The sequence below is a fragment of the Chanos chanos genome, chromosome 9, assembly GCF_902362185.1.
Source record: "Chanos chanos chromosome 9, fChaCha1.1, whole genome shotgun sequence".
Taxonomy (NCBI): Eukaryota; Metazoa; Chordata; class Actinopteri; order Gonorynchiformes; family Chanidae; genus Chanos; species Chanos chanos.
In genome coordinates, this window is record NC_044503.1 from 42,725,107 (window position 1) to 42,737,990 (window position 12,884).

At 40.7% G+C, this 12,884-nt stretch overlaps 1 protein-coding gene across 1 annotated transcript; it reads left to right on the forward strand.

The window, feature by feature from the left end:
• Nucleotides 1–2,757: 2,757 nt before the first annotated feature.
• LOC115821830 (interferon-induced very large GTPase 1-like) lies at nucleotides 2,758–9,729 on the forward strand. Its single transcript, XM_030785616.1, has 4 exons — nucleotides 2,758–3,155; nucleotides 3,538–3,612; nucleotides 4,704–8,269; nucleotides 8,768–9,729. The coding sequence occupies exons 1-4, from the start codon at nucleotides 2,758–2,760 to the stop codon at nucleotides 9,727–9,729; spliced, it is 5,001 nt and encodes a 1,666-aa protein (XP_030641476.1).
• Nucleotides 9,730–12,884: the final 3,155 nt, after the last annotated feature.

The following is a 12,884-nucleotide window of genomic DNA, read 5'->3' on the forward strand; positions in this document are numbered from 1 at the left end:
TACAGAGATGTGTATAACTTTTGATAATTATGAGGAACAAAGTTGTCAAAGGGTCCTAATCAAAATCAGATCATCGTCTATGTCCAGTGAAGCTTTATCAGTTTTGACCGGAAACACAACAAATGTTGCTACATTGTGAAATTGTAATTTTTGGACGTTTTTAAGAAGCACATTGCTTAAACTTAAGCGTACGCCTGTCACCGATGATCACTCAAATTACACTGTAACTGAGCACAATATGAGAGGTATAACATTTACTACGGTTGGGACAGCGGAAGAATTGGTTTTCACACATTACATAATTTAGTCTTCCATTCCCATGGTAACCAATGCTTTCTCTCCTTGTCTCCCTTGGGTTAGGGCTGGACTGTTTCAACACTGCCATTTTCCTTGGAAGGACGCAACACACCTAATCCCTTGCCATCGGCGGAGGTAAATTTTGTGGCTGTTGAGTCAAGTTGAATGATTTATCAGCACAAAACCTGAATCTGATCTGAAATGTACCGATCTGAACATTTGCAAAGATAGAAAATGCTAATGTTGGGAATAACAGAGAGGAGGGGAAAAAAAGCAAAGATAACTAATACTAGAACCGTCAAGACTTCACCTTACCTTGATCTGCTGCAAATGGTCAATTTTACCACAATATCTAAGAGACTTGATACTGATACAAAGTGTAAACTATCACCAATAATAATGCATTGGTATTGTCCTCAAGGAAAGTTAGTTTCCACAGTTCGGGGTCAGAACAAAAACCCACAGAGAACACAAAACATAAATGAACAGAGCGACCATATCACCAGAATTAGCACATTTAAGACAAGGGATGTTATCCATTTTACAAATCAATGGCTAACGGGACAAACCTTCTTTAATTTGGGCAGTCCCGCAAAGGGAAAGTGATAGCGCCACCCTGAAGGCAGCAGTTAAAAACATCTGTGTCCCAGTCACTGTCCAGCTGCCGTGATGAAATGTGCTTTCCTTTGAATAGCTTGTTCATGAAAGGTTGTCAGATTTACAAGGCTTGAGCTGGTGATCTAAGATGCAGTATCAGCGATTGAAACCAGTTTGTTTTTACTGTTTCTAGAGAGCAAGGAAAAGAAATGCCCATTTTACAGTATGAAAGTGTTACACTCCTGAAGAGTGGAGAAATATAGTGTTTAAAGAAAGCTCACAAAACACCGTGCTGCTTCGTCAGGTTGCCAGTTGTAATGATATGGAAAAGCAACTAGCTCGCAGCAGCACATCCCCCCAATCAACAGGCAGCGCCCTCTACTGGTTACCCCAAAAAAACATATCTGAAACAATTTGAAATCTCATGGAGGGCCTTACCCATAGGTGTATTGTCCTCCCCCCCCCAGGCTAACTGGGTATACCCTGAGGCTCATAGTCACCATATACCGCAAAAGCAGGGCTTTAGGAAAGAATTCATCATTGGAATGAGAGTAAAAATGGTTCCTGATTGCACTGGTAATAATAAATAATAGGTAATAATAATGTCATTTGGGAGGGAACGCAAAAACGGCCCACGATCCACATGTTGAGTAGTCCTGGCCTAGAGGCTGCAGGAGCACATTGTACATATGTCCCATTGTTCCCCACTATCAACACTTTCTCTCCTTGCAGGAATCCCACCGTGTCTGCCTGGGGATAGAGCTCCTTACTGGGGTCATTCTCCTTGGAAAAATGCATCACTCATGATCCCTCACCATCTGTGAAGGTAAATCATGTGACTGTTGACTCCTGTTTAATGATTAACCAGCACACAACCTCCATATGTGGCAAATGATCTGAGCATGGCTGAGCAGCTGAAAAGTGCAAATGTTGGGAACAATAAAGTGAATAAAAATTAAAAGGTTATTAATAAAGTTCAGTAAGAAAATATTAACAGAAGATTGTGACAAATAAGAGTTAAACATGACAGAATGGCCAAGGAAGGGCAGTTCAGGAATTAAAGCTTGCTCTGCAGAAACTGCATGTATAATAAATACGTAATAGTGTAGTTTCTGCCAATGTCTCTGTGTTAAGCTAAGCATCGTGCTAAGCATTATTCACTGAGCATAATGTGGTCACCTGTGCTGTTGTTGGAACCATCTATATATGTCATCAAGATTGTTCACAAAACAACAACAACAACAATAACAACAACAAAGCTCTCCGCTCAACTGTGGGCTAAGGGTAACAAGATAGTACAGTTATAAAACTTAATTGTTATATTACATCATAAATTAGTAAAAACTGCTGGAAACATTTTATGTGACTACTGTTCAAATGATGGTAATGTATGAATTTGCTCACTAATACAGTCATGGGGCCTGTTTTTGAATACGATTAAAATAATGGCAACATTCAGAAGTATAAAGTGATGACTTGAGGGATGAAAAAGGATTGTTTCAAGCTGAAAGTAAATTAAATGAAAATAAAATTGTATAATATACTTACACCTTGTATTTGAAAGCATAAATTTAATTACAACTAAATTTCATTTCTATCAATTTATTTTTGTTCCCCCAGGAAATATGAAACACAGAAGAAAATCATTGTGGAAGACACATTGAAGACACTGTTCATTTTATTTCTTTTGAAATTCAGACCTTTAGACACATGTGGTACTGTATATTTGAGGTGAAACAATGTTAGGAAATTATGGAATAACACCTTGACAACATCTGCAGTTAGGAAATGAAGAATAACGTGTGACCAATCAGACATCTTTGAGAAGATAAAAGAATACTTGAAAAGTGTTAGCAGGCCAGAATGGAGTCATTCAAAGAAAATATAGCGCGGGTTAAGGAAAATCTAATGGAGCTTGAGAATTTGTTTAAGGAGGGTAAAGATCGAAATGATGCTAAAGTAAAAGACATGGAAGACAAGATCCGCATTGCTTTCAATGTCCCGAGGGAAAGCTGGATGAACACCGGTCAAACTCTGAAGGATGTCATAGAAATCTTGCATAAACAGCTGGACATTGTACAGAGTTCAACACTCTCATCCGAGATGATTTCAGATAAGGATGTTCTGAAGAATGCATCTGGGGGTCTGGCTTTGGAAGGGGTTTACAAAACCAGGAATCCTGAAGACTTCCTGGTGAAAAGAGATCAGCTCATTGAGATTCCAGATTCATTTTCACTTACCGGCCCAAAGCAAAATACCAGGTACGAGCAGAAAGAATTTTCATCCCACAAATCTGAAACAGTTTTCCACAAAGTCATGGAGAAACTAGGCTATAGCTTTAGCTGCTCATTGAACATTGGATTCAAAGGCTTCAGCTTTGGCTTTGGAGCGGAGAAAAGTCAATTTAGCGAGACAGAGGAAACAAGTTCAAATTCACGAGAAGAGTCCTTCATCCTCCACACAAAGTACAACTACATCCCCCTTGCATCTGGATTTTTTCAGCGAGATAAACTCAAGCTTTCCACTGGGGCTGTTAATGCCCTTAAAGAAATTGAGAAGGTCATTTTGCATTCGAATGACCGCAAAACACAAACCAACAAAGTGAGACGTTTTTATGAGAGATTTGGGTCCCATGTTAACCAGGGCCCTCTACACTTCGGTGGAGTTTTCTGGTGGAGAGCTTCTGCCTCAGGCTTCAGAAGTAAAGATCTGTCGGAGGTAAAAAAGTTGACTTCTGAATCTCTAAAAGTTTACTCTTGTGTTGGATTCGGATTTGGTGCGCTATCTATCTCAGGCAAAGCAACAGCATCCTCCACACAGCTGAGAGGATCTTTCACTGGGAAACACAGAGAGGACCTGATGAGTCAAGTGCAGCTGTCAGTCAGTAAAACTGGTGGTCCTGCTGAGATTGATGATCACTGGCTGTGGAAATCCCATCTTGTTGCTAATAACAGAACCTGGAGTGTTATTGACAGAGGAACAACCCTGATTCCTGTCTGGGAAATAGTGATGGCTTCTCACAGAGGTGATTTCAAAGACGTGTCCAATTTAGGCAGAATATTGATGGAAGCATACGCAGATATCACTAAAGAAACCGTTGAAGAGGTGTGGGGAGAGAACATTCTTTCTGAAGTGGAAAAAGCAAAAACTCTGATTCAGTCAGTAAAGGGGTGGAGTGCCTCTGACTGTGGATCCTACTTGACACAGTTGTTGGACTTAAAAACCAGGCTCTTTGAGAAAACAGGATCCCACAAAACCTGGTTTCTGGAATGTCTCTCAAATGAGACACTTCACAAGTACCTGTTTGAAGTGGTTACAGTTAACAGCAGATCCCCAGCTGTAGACTTGAGAATTTTGATGCGCTCTCTGTTGGAACCTGATCTTTATGAACTGGGGAACTTCCCAAACAGAAAGACAATTGTGAATTGGGCCTACCACACTGAAGAAGACTTCCATGAACAAGTTTTGGTGTCTGAATTCTCAGACCTAGACAGAATCTTGCAGTGTGTCAAAAAGGAATTGGAGGACAGCAGACACGCCTTCAGTTCTTCTGAACAGGATCGCAGTGCAAAAAAAAAAGCTACAAACACTGTAACCCTCTCACTGAATTCATTTTGTAATTCCTTGGCAGAAAATGATCAAAAGGAAGCTGAACTGCTGATACTATCCATAATCACCGTCGTAGGATACCGCAGAGAATATAAGACATTTAATCATGTTCTGGATATGAATGAAATCATATTCTTACAGTCTGAACTGCAGAAAGCATTTAGCATATACTCCTCTCTAAAAGAACAGTGTTCCATTAGGGCTCAGGCCTACCTGTTGCAGACAGCTTTGACTGTTTCCACTGACAAAGACATCACGATTTCACCCAAAGAAAAGGGAGAAAGATTGCAGCTCATACAAACACAACTGAAGAACAATCTTTCAACTCACATTGAATCAGTGATTGAGAAAAGCCATGATGATTGGGAGTCCCTGGAGAGGGCATTACATTCCATCATTACCGGCACCCAGATGAGTGATGGAAGTGCAACAGTCGAGGTGGCTGTCTCTCAGTTGGAAAATATACTAGTGAAGCAAGTGGCACCTTTAACTGAGGTTCAGACAACCGATGAGCAGAATACACCAGTGAATAACAAAAGTGAAAAAACTAGAAGCTTTATGGATTTGCTTCTGAAGTTGGGCCTCCAAGACTCCTACCCCAAAAAGATGATAAAATCTAATGTTCTTCTCATAGACAAATTATCTCTGAGTATAAAAGAGCCCAAAACAGAGAAAGACTTGAGCTCCCTTTATCTCTACAAACTCATGACATTGGACTACAGAGCCAGGTATCTGTTTGTAAAACCTGAGGCAACTAACATGGATTTTGGGGAGGATGGTGCAAATGCTGAAGATGATGATGATGATGATGACTTCTTTGATTTTGTTGATAAATCAGACACGGTGGTGAGAGTCAAACTGGCACAAATTCACCCAATGGATGTGCACATGGCCATTTTCCACTGCTCCAATGATTTCCTGCGACAGTACGTTTTTACGAAACTCTCTGCTTGTCAGTTTAGCCTACCCTTCTTGGTACCTAACCCCTGTACAGATGAAGTGGAATTCCCTCTCTGGGCACTCCGACACATCAGGAAATCATGGCATAGCAAAAAACAAACTGCATCTAGTGGCTGTGGGAAGTACTACAACAGACAAATGTTCAACACACCAGTGCCAATTGTTTCCTTCATTAGATTGGGAGTTTCTGATTCCAACTCCAAGTCCCAGATATTGGATGGTGTCATTAGCGAACAGAAGCACAGTGTGTTCTTCCACCGTCATTGCAAAGGCAGCACTCCAGACAGCCTGCTCATGAATGGAGTTGTGGAGATTGCATGGTACTGTCCTGGAGGAAAGGAAGACGACGTATTTGATGACTGTGTGGCCTTTCTGAACCTTCATGGTGATGCAGCAGAACACCCAAAACAACTCGAGTTTCTTCAGGCAGTGAGTACAGTCAATGTGCTTCTACTTTCAGAGCACCCTCTGAGTGAAACCGCCAAAGAGGTCTCCCAGAAACTGTCCAAGTCCTCTGTCCCCTTGATCTGCTTGTTCTCAGGTAAGGATAATATTCATCCGTCAAAAAAACCCACAAAGGTGAGGCTAGCTGCAAAGAACAGGAATCAGGCTAAATTTACAGAGGAACTGATTTCAAGCATCAAACAGTGCATCAGTAAATATAAACAGACTGCAACAATTGAAAGGTGCTGTGAAGAGGCAAGGAAACTGCAGTTCATAGTCGACGAGGATAAGCCATCATGCAAGGATGGGTACGAAAAGGCCCAGACATTAATGTGCCTTCTGAAAGATGTGAAGGATGTATCCACCCTGAAGGAGAGGATTTTACCACTGCAAGGTAAACTGTGGCATGACTGGTGCAACAAGAACAAAGAGCAGTATCGACTGCAAGTCAGAGAAAAGGAAAGTATCGAACAGCAGCAGAGTAAAATCTCAGCTCAGATGACCAAGATCCGTAAGGAACAACTTCGTGAAGCCACTCCTCTCAATGACTTCATGAGATCATTCCTGGAATGCTTGACAACGCCTGCTCAGTTTGAAGGCACACGTCTGTACATGCTGCAGTGGCTTAGGATCCTCCTAGATGATCTCACCACTGATGAGCTTGTATTGCTTGAAGAGGACTATAACTCAACTTGGAGAAAAATGAAAAATGTATCCAAAGATAAAGAAAAAGCATCTCTTGTACAATCTCTGCAAACCAAGCTGGACAGAATAACAGACAAAATGGCCGCTACTACAGTTGGACTTCAGCATATTATGAGAGAGGTCAGTCAACTCTATGAGGCCATTCAGATGTGCACACAAGCTAAGAAAAATACTAAACAATATGCCACACTGCCAAAAATAGGGGTGACAATGCTGCTCTCTGGGTATCCACTAGAAATAATGGATGGGGATGCTGCCCATGTGCCTTTAACATGGATTAACGCTGTCCTGGATGAGCTCATCAAAACCCTTGGAGACAAAAAGGTGTTTGTTCTGTCCATTTTGGGGCTTCAAAGCTCTGGGAAATCCACACTGCTGAACACCATGTTCGGTCTTCAGTTTGCTGTGAGCGCTGGAAGATGTACACGCGGAGCCTTTATGCAGCTAGTAGAAGTGGACTCCAGCATTAGAAATGACCTCGGATATGACTTTGTCCTCATTGTGGACACAGAGGGACTCAGATCTCCAGAACTCAGTACAAAGATATCGCTGAGCCATGACAACGAGCTTGCCACTTTCATCATCGGACTTGGCGACGCAACAGTCATCAATATCATGGGGGAGAACCCTTCTGAGATGCACGACATTCTTCAGATTTGTGTGCAGGCCTTCTTGCGAATGAAACAAGTTAAAATCACACCTAGTTGCATTTTTGTGCACCAGAATGTTGCGGAAGGATCAGCTGGAGATAAAAACATTGAGGGGAGGAGACGTCTCCTGGAGAGACTGGATGAAATGGCTCAACTGGCAGCAAAAGAGGAGAATGTTGATGGTGTCACTTGCTTCAGTGATGTCATACACTTTGACATTGAAACACAAGTTTTTTACTTCAAAAATCTTCTACAGGGAGACCCTCCCATGGCCCCACCTAATCCCTCATATAGCCAGAATGTTCAAGAACTGAAGATCAAGCTCCTAACAGCTGCATCATGGCAGGAGAAATGTAAATTTTCCTCACTGTCAGAATTCAAATATAGAGTTTCTGACCTTTGGACTGCACTACTGCAAGAGAACTTTGTGTTCAGCTTCAAAAACACAGTTGAAATGATGGTGTACAGCTCTTTGGAAAGTAAGTATGGAGATTGGTCATGGCACCTGAGGAAATTTTCCCTGAGCCTTCTGACAAAACTGGAGAATCAGATCGCTAGCAACTTAATTCAGAATGTGACTTTTGCAGATCTGATGAAAAAGTATGACAAAGTCTATGAACCTCTCAAGACTGAGATAGAGAAGTATTTCAAAGAAGACAAAAACAAAGAGACCCTCATAAAGTGGAAGACAAATATTGACAAGCGTTTTGAAAGCCTGAAGAGTGAGCTCATTGATGGGACTCTGAAAAAATGTAAGGAATTACTCACCTCCAAGCAAAACAGGTCAGAGCTGGACAAGAGGAAAACCCAATACACAAATGAGCTGACACAGCAGAGCAAACGCCTAGCATCTAAACTTAAAACACAGCAACTGACAGATAAGCAGGTGACGAAGAAGTTTGATGATCTCTGGAGTAACTGGACAGCTGAGGTGTTGAAATCACAACCCCCTGAGGAGCCACTGAATGTGAAAGCTGTAGTGGAATCAGTCCTCCTAAGCCAGTTCCGTAAACAACCAGGCATCCAAGACAAAATTAAAAAAGGATTGTTTAAGTTTGATCCAAAAAAACACATTCAGCAAAATGTCTTTCAAAGGACATTGGATTGGATGCGTGGCAGAGGACATGATGTAGAGGTTCTCAAAAATGATATTATTCATGCAGTCAACAAATACATCACTGCCAAAGAAAATGACAAGAAGGATTTTGATCAGAACTTCATTTATGAAATTTTATCAAATATTGAAAAGGACATTCTTGCATTTGAGGACAAACCAGATGCTCATAAATTCACCCAAGAATTTAGGGTGGACTTGTCGGTCTATCTTTGTCTCAAAAATGTTTCAAGATTTCAGAAGATGCATGAGGAATTCAAGACTGCAAATGATCCACTAACATATCTGCAAAGTCAAAGAGACAAATATTTCCAATCTTTCAAAAACTACTGCAAAGGAGCCAGCTCTGTGAAAATATTTGTTGATTTTCTGTGTGACCACATCACACCAGAGGTTCTGAAGGCAGCAAATGAGAAACTCAGTCAGCAGATAGCAGATGAGTTGAAGCTCAACAACCAAGCTCTCAGTGGCAACCGATCAAATCTTGAAAATCATATACTAAAACATCTGGCAACTCAGGAGGACTTCAGCATGTATGAGGAGTATATTGATTACCCAAAGAGATACTTTGAAAGATTTATCCAGGAAAAGGTAGATGAATTTTGTTGTGATACCAAAAAACTGGGCACAATCCATCAGGAGAGCCTGGAGACCATGAAAAATCAGTTATTAACAGCAAGCACAGATGTAACTACAGAAGTGGATGAAAAGGCAGGCAATGCAAGCATGTGGCTTGACTTGTTCTGTAGAAATGTGGGGCATCTCATTACAATAATGAGAAATGAATTGCATTGCATTGAAAATGAAGACATCAAAGACTGGCAGTTCTTTAAAGAAATGATGGCCAAATCCCTGGAAGAGATGGTTAAGGACGAAAAGATGGATGTGGAGGCATTGAGAGAGAAACCTACCAAAATTCTTTTTCAGCAGGTCGAGGGATGTTGGGCCCAGTGTCCTTTCTGCAAAGCCATCTGCACAAACACCATCCCCAACCATGATAAAAGACACAGCGTTAGGTTTCATCGCTGTGAGGCTCTGGCTGGCTACCATTATCATAACACAGACCATTTTTCTGTAGATTTTTGTACCACATCAGTTAACAGTGATGCAAAATTCTTTGCTCGTAAGAAGGATAAATGGATCCCCTTCAAGACATACAGGGATGCTGGAGACCCATACGATACATGGAGCATTACTGCAGATGGCAGTGAGCAGCGCTACTGGAAATGGTTCATCTGTAAGTTTCAGTCAGAATGGGAGCAAAAGTATGGATATAAATTCAAAGACCGTGGAAATATCCCGGATGAATGGAACAGTTTCACAAGAGAATCTGCTTTGGAAGAGTTGCAATAACAGTTTCATCGAGTATGGATGAGAACACATGCAATTTGTTCATCCACCATCGTAAATTAGGTAACTGTGTCAAACTTCGGTCATTTCAAAGTGAGGATTCTTCAGTGCTTGAACTCTAATAATATATGATTACGTATACTATGAATAATGCTACGAGAGCGATATGCTACTATTGTCAGTAAAACTTCCAAATGCATTTCAACTGACTGAAAATTGTTTCTTCAGAGTTGTTGTTGATCAGTTCTTGTGTGTAAAATATCCTGTACTAATGCATATTCTTGAAATCAAATAATTAAGCTTGTTTCTGAACTCCATCCATTAATTTCAAGTTTTACTTATTCACCGATTTGTTTTAAAACCTTACTGATTTAGAGTCACTTGAAATTGTCACCATAGTGACTATCTGTATCCGCCCCTTATCTGAATGAAAGAATATTCTTTTCTTCAGATTTGACTTAAAGTCTTTAAGCTACATAATGCTCTTGTTTTTGGCTGGTTTTTCAACATTTCCCTCTTTAAGGTGTAGGGGCAGAAATTGTGCCACAGTCAGCGATACCCATTTTCATACTGTATCATGTACATAATCTTACTCTGTGTAGGCCAGCAGTTAACAAGAACCTTTTGTCTGTTAAGTTTATGATTCTCTCTCGCTTATCTACTGAGGGGCTTAGCGACAGGCCCTAGGAACAGGCCCAAGCTTCCCAGGCTATGAACATTCCATAAGGTGTCTGACTGCACAGGGCATTGCCGTGGATGCTGAGGGCCGTCTCAGTCTCCACCCAAAGTGATGTTCTTGTTCGCAATGTGTAAGTGTAGAGAAAACAACCTTTGTAACCCTAGAAGAAGAAATCCCTGTTGTTCTCTGTTTTGCAAATCACCAATCACATGCAAGCGATGCCTGTTTACAATCTCTGTATAAATGTCTGTGCTTGAAATGTGAGAGCTGAGTTTGTCCTCTTTTCTGTTATTTTGTTTTCTTTTGTACATACTTTGGTTTACTGAAGTATGACTCCTTTACAGCCTTTCGAATATTTAATACCTTTTTGGGTATTTGTCAAAGAAATATCCCTCCAACCTTGTGGTTGTTTTTCCATGACAAAGGAAAAGGAATCTAGATTGATGTGCAACTTTCTTTTGAAGATAGTGAATGCATAAGATTGGGTGTCCCACATATTAATTTCAGATCTCTGTACCTTATTTGTGTTTCCTAAAGATCCATCGAACCAGAATAAGCTCAGTGGTTCTCTCTCTTAAATGATATGTATTCACTGATTTGACAGCCCTTTCTGACCCCCCCCCCCCCCCCCCCCCCTAATTTACATTGTCAACCAAACTGCTAAGGAAAATCCACATGATAAAGTGGCTGAACCACCAGAACCCTTCGCTTGTCAAACCTTGCTGTGTTCCCACTGTTTTGTTCACTATCTGTGCATTGATACCAAACTATGCTTCACAAAAAAATAGATGTATAAGTTTAATTTTATGTTGTATTTTAACACAATGTCATGGTACAGAAATTGGAACGTAAAGAGTGAAGTAAGGTCTGAATATGGCAAGACAAGTAGGCAGCAGAATGTCTGGCTAAGCTTTTTTCCACTGTATGTAGTGAATGTCGTATCTTATTACAAAAATTCAACATCCATGTACCATAAAAGGAATTCATCCTTTGTGATAATTATCTGTGTGCCTCCCTGTAACAAATAACACATTATGGCTGGGTTTTTCTTTCAGCTATACAAAAAGGGATGTGCTGTTTAAAAGTTTTAAATTGTTTAAGAGTTTTAGTTGGCATTCTTACTATAGTTACCTACCTTTCCAAAAATTCAGTCTTCAGTCTCTGGACAAGCACTCAGTTGTTTTGTAAAAGCATTTGAAGGTTACATTACAGCATTAGTCTTTCCCCAGTTAGTTGTAAGAATACAGTTACAAAAACATCAGAGCAAAGAAAAATTAAATTCCTTGGAAGATGTAATGGTAGTCTACCTCCATCCCCATTAAGCACATCAGGGTGTAACGAACACTCTCTATTTCTCAGAATAGAAAGGGCTACAAATGCATAAAAGGTCTGGGTGGACTATTTGACTATACTACAGCTGCTGGCGATGATGAAAAAACTTGTCCCATCCCACCAACACCTCCAGCTGATTGGCAGGCCAATAGATGGGACCTTAGTCCTTTCCCCGTGTTTTTTTTTCCTAATGCTTTGGTCTGATAGTCCCATCCTCCAAGTGTCTGTTTATTATTAAGACAATTTTATAAACAGATATTCCAATGAGGACCCCAAGGAAGAAAGGTAAAAAAAATAGACATATTAAAACATATATATATTTATATATTTTTTAATGGGTGACCATTACAAGGGATACCCTAAGCCCACTTCCCTTCTGTGGTTGACTGTGGCTGAGGGTTACCTGATCACATGATGTGATCTCCCATTCCTGATCAGCTATCATAATACACTGCCCTTGGTCAGTGTCTCAAGCGTGTTTTGCCGAATGATGCAGGTTCATACTGGAGTTAGAAATGTATCTACAGACACAGCAAATGCAACTAAGGTAATAATTAAATGGATGAAACTTCAATCAGGACACTGAAAAAAGAGGTGAATTCAAACAGATGGGCAGCACACAAATACTGGTACATGAAAGTTAACTACATACCACACACACCTTTCCATGGGCTCCATATGATACAAGTATCATAAAAATATAATCGCATACATTGGCTGAGCACACACACATGCTAACTAGACTCTAATGCATCACAGACACTAGTAAGAATCAATCACATCATAAACAGAACAATAATGATATGTGTATATACTGTATATACTGACACTGTTTGAGACACAGAGGCATGACCACACATAAAATGAATGCCATGTAAACAGTTATGGCTGTTTAAAACTTAAAAAAATGTTCCTGCATAACCTCCCCTTTCCTTCTCCTTGCCCTGGTCACAGTGATGGCTGGAGCTGCTATCACAGGGACGGGGGGACAGGCCACTGCAGTGTGGCACTCAGGCATGAAGCTGGTGTTCTGAAGCAGCTCCAGCCAGCCAGCCACCTGACCTTGGCTAGTGTCCACATAGATTGGGAAAGTCAAAAGTGGAACTCCACTGTGAGGCCGATGTTAGCCCAGTGTCAGCTGGGGAAG

Excerpts from the sequence above, each read along its gene's own strand:
- LOC115821830 (XM_030785616.1), top strand. The coding sequence starts at position 2,758 with ATGGAGTCATTCAAAGAAAATATAGCGCGGGTTAAGGAAAATCTAATG. Across the intron at positions 3,613-4,703 it reads GAAGTAAAGATCTGTCGGAG|GGCTCAGGCCTACCTGTTGC; the intron begins GTAAAAAAGTTG and ends GTGTTCCATTAG. Across the intron at positions 8,270-8,767 it reads AGTCCTCCTAAGCCAGTTCC|AGGTTCTGAAGGCAGCAAAT; the intron begins GTAAACAACCAG and ends ACATCACACCAG.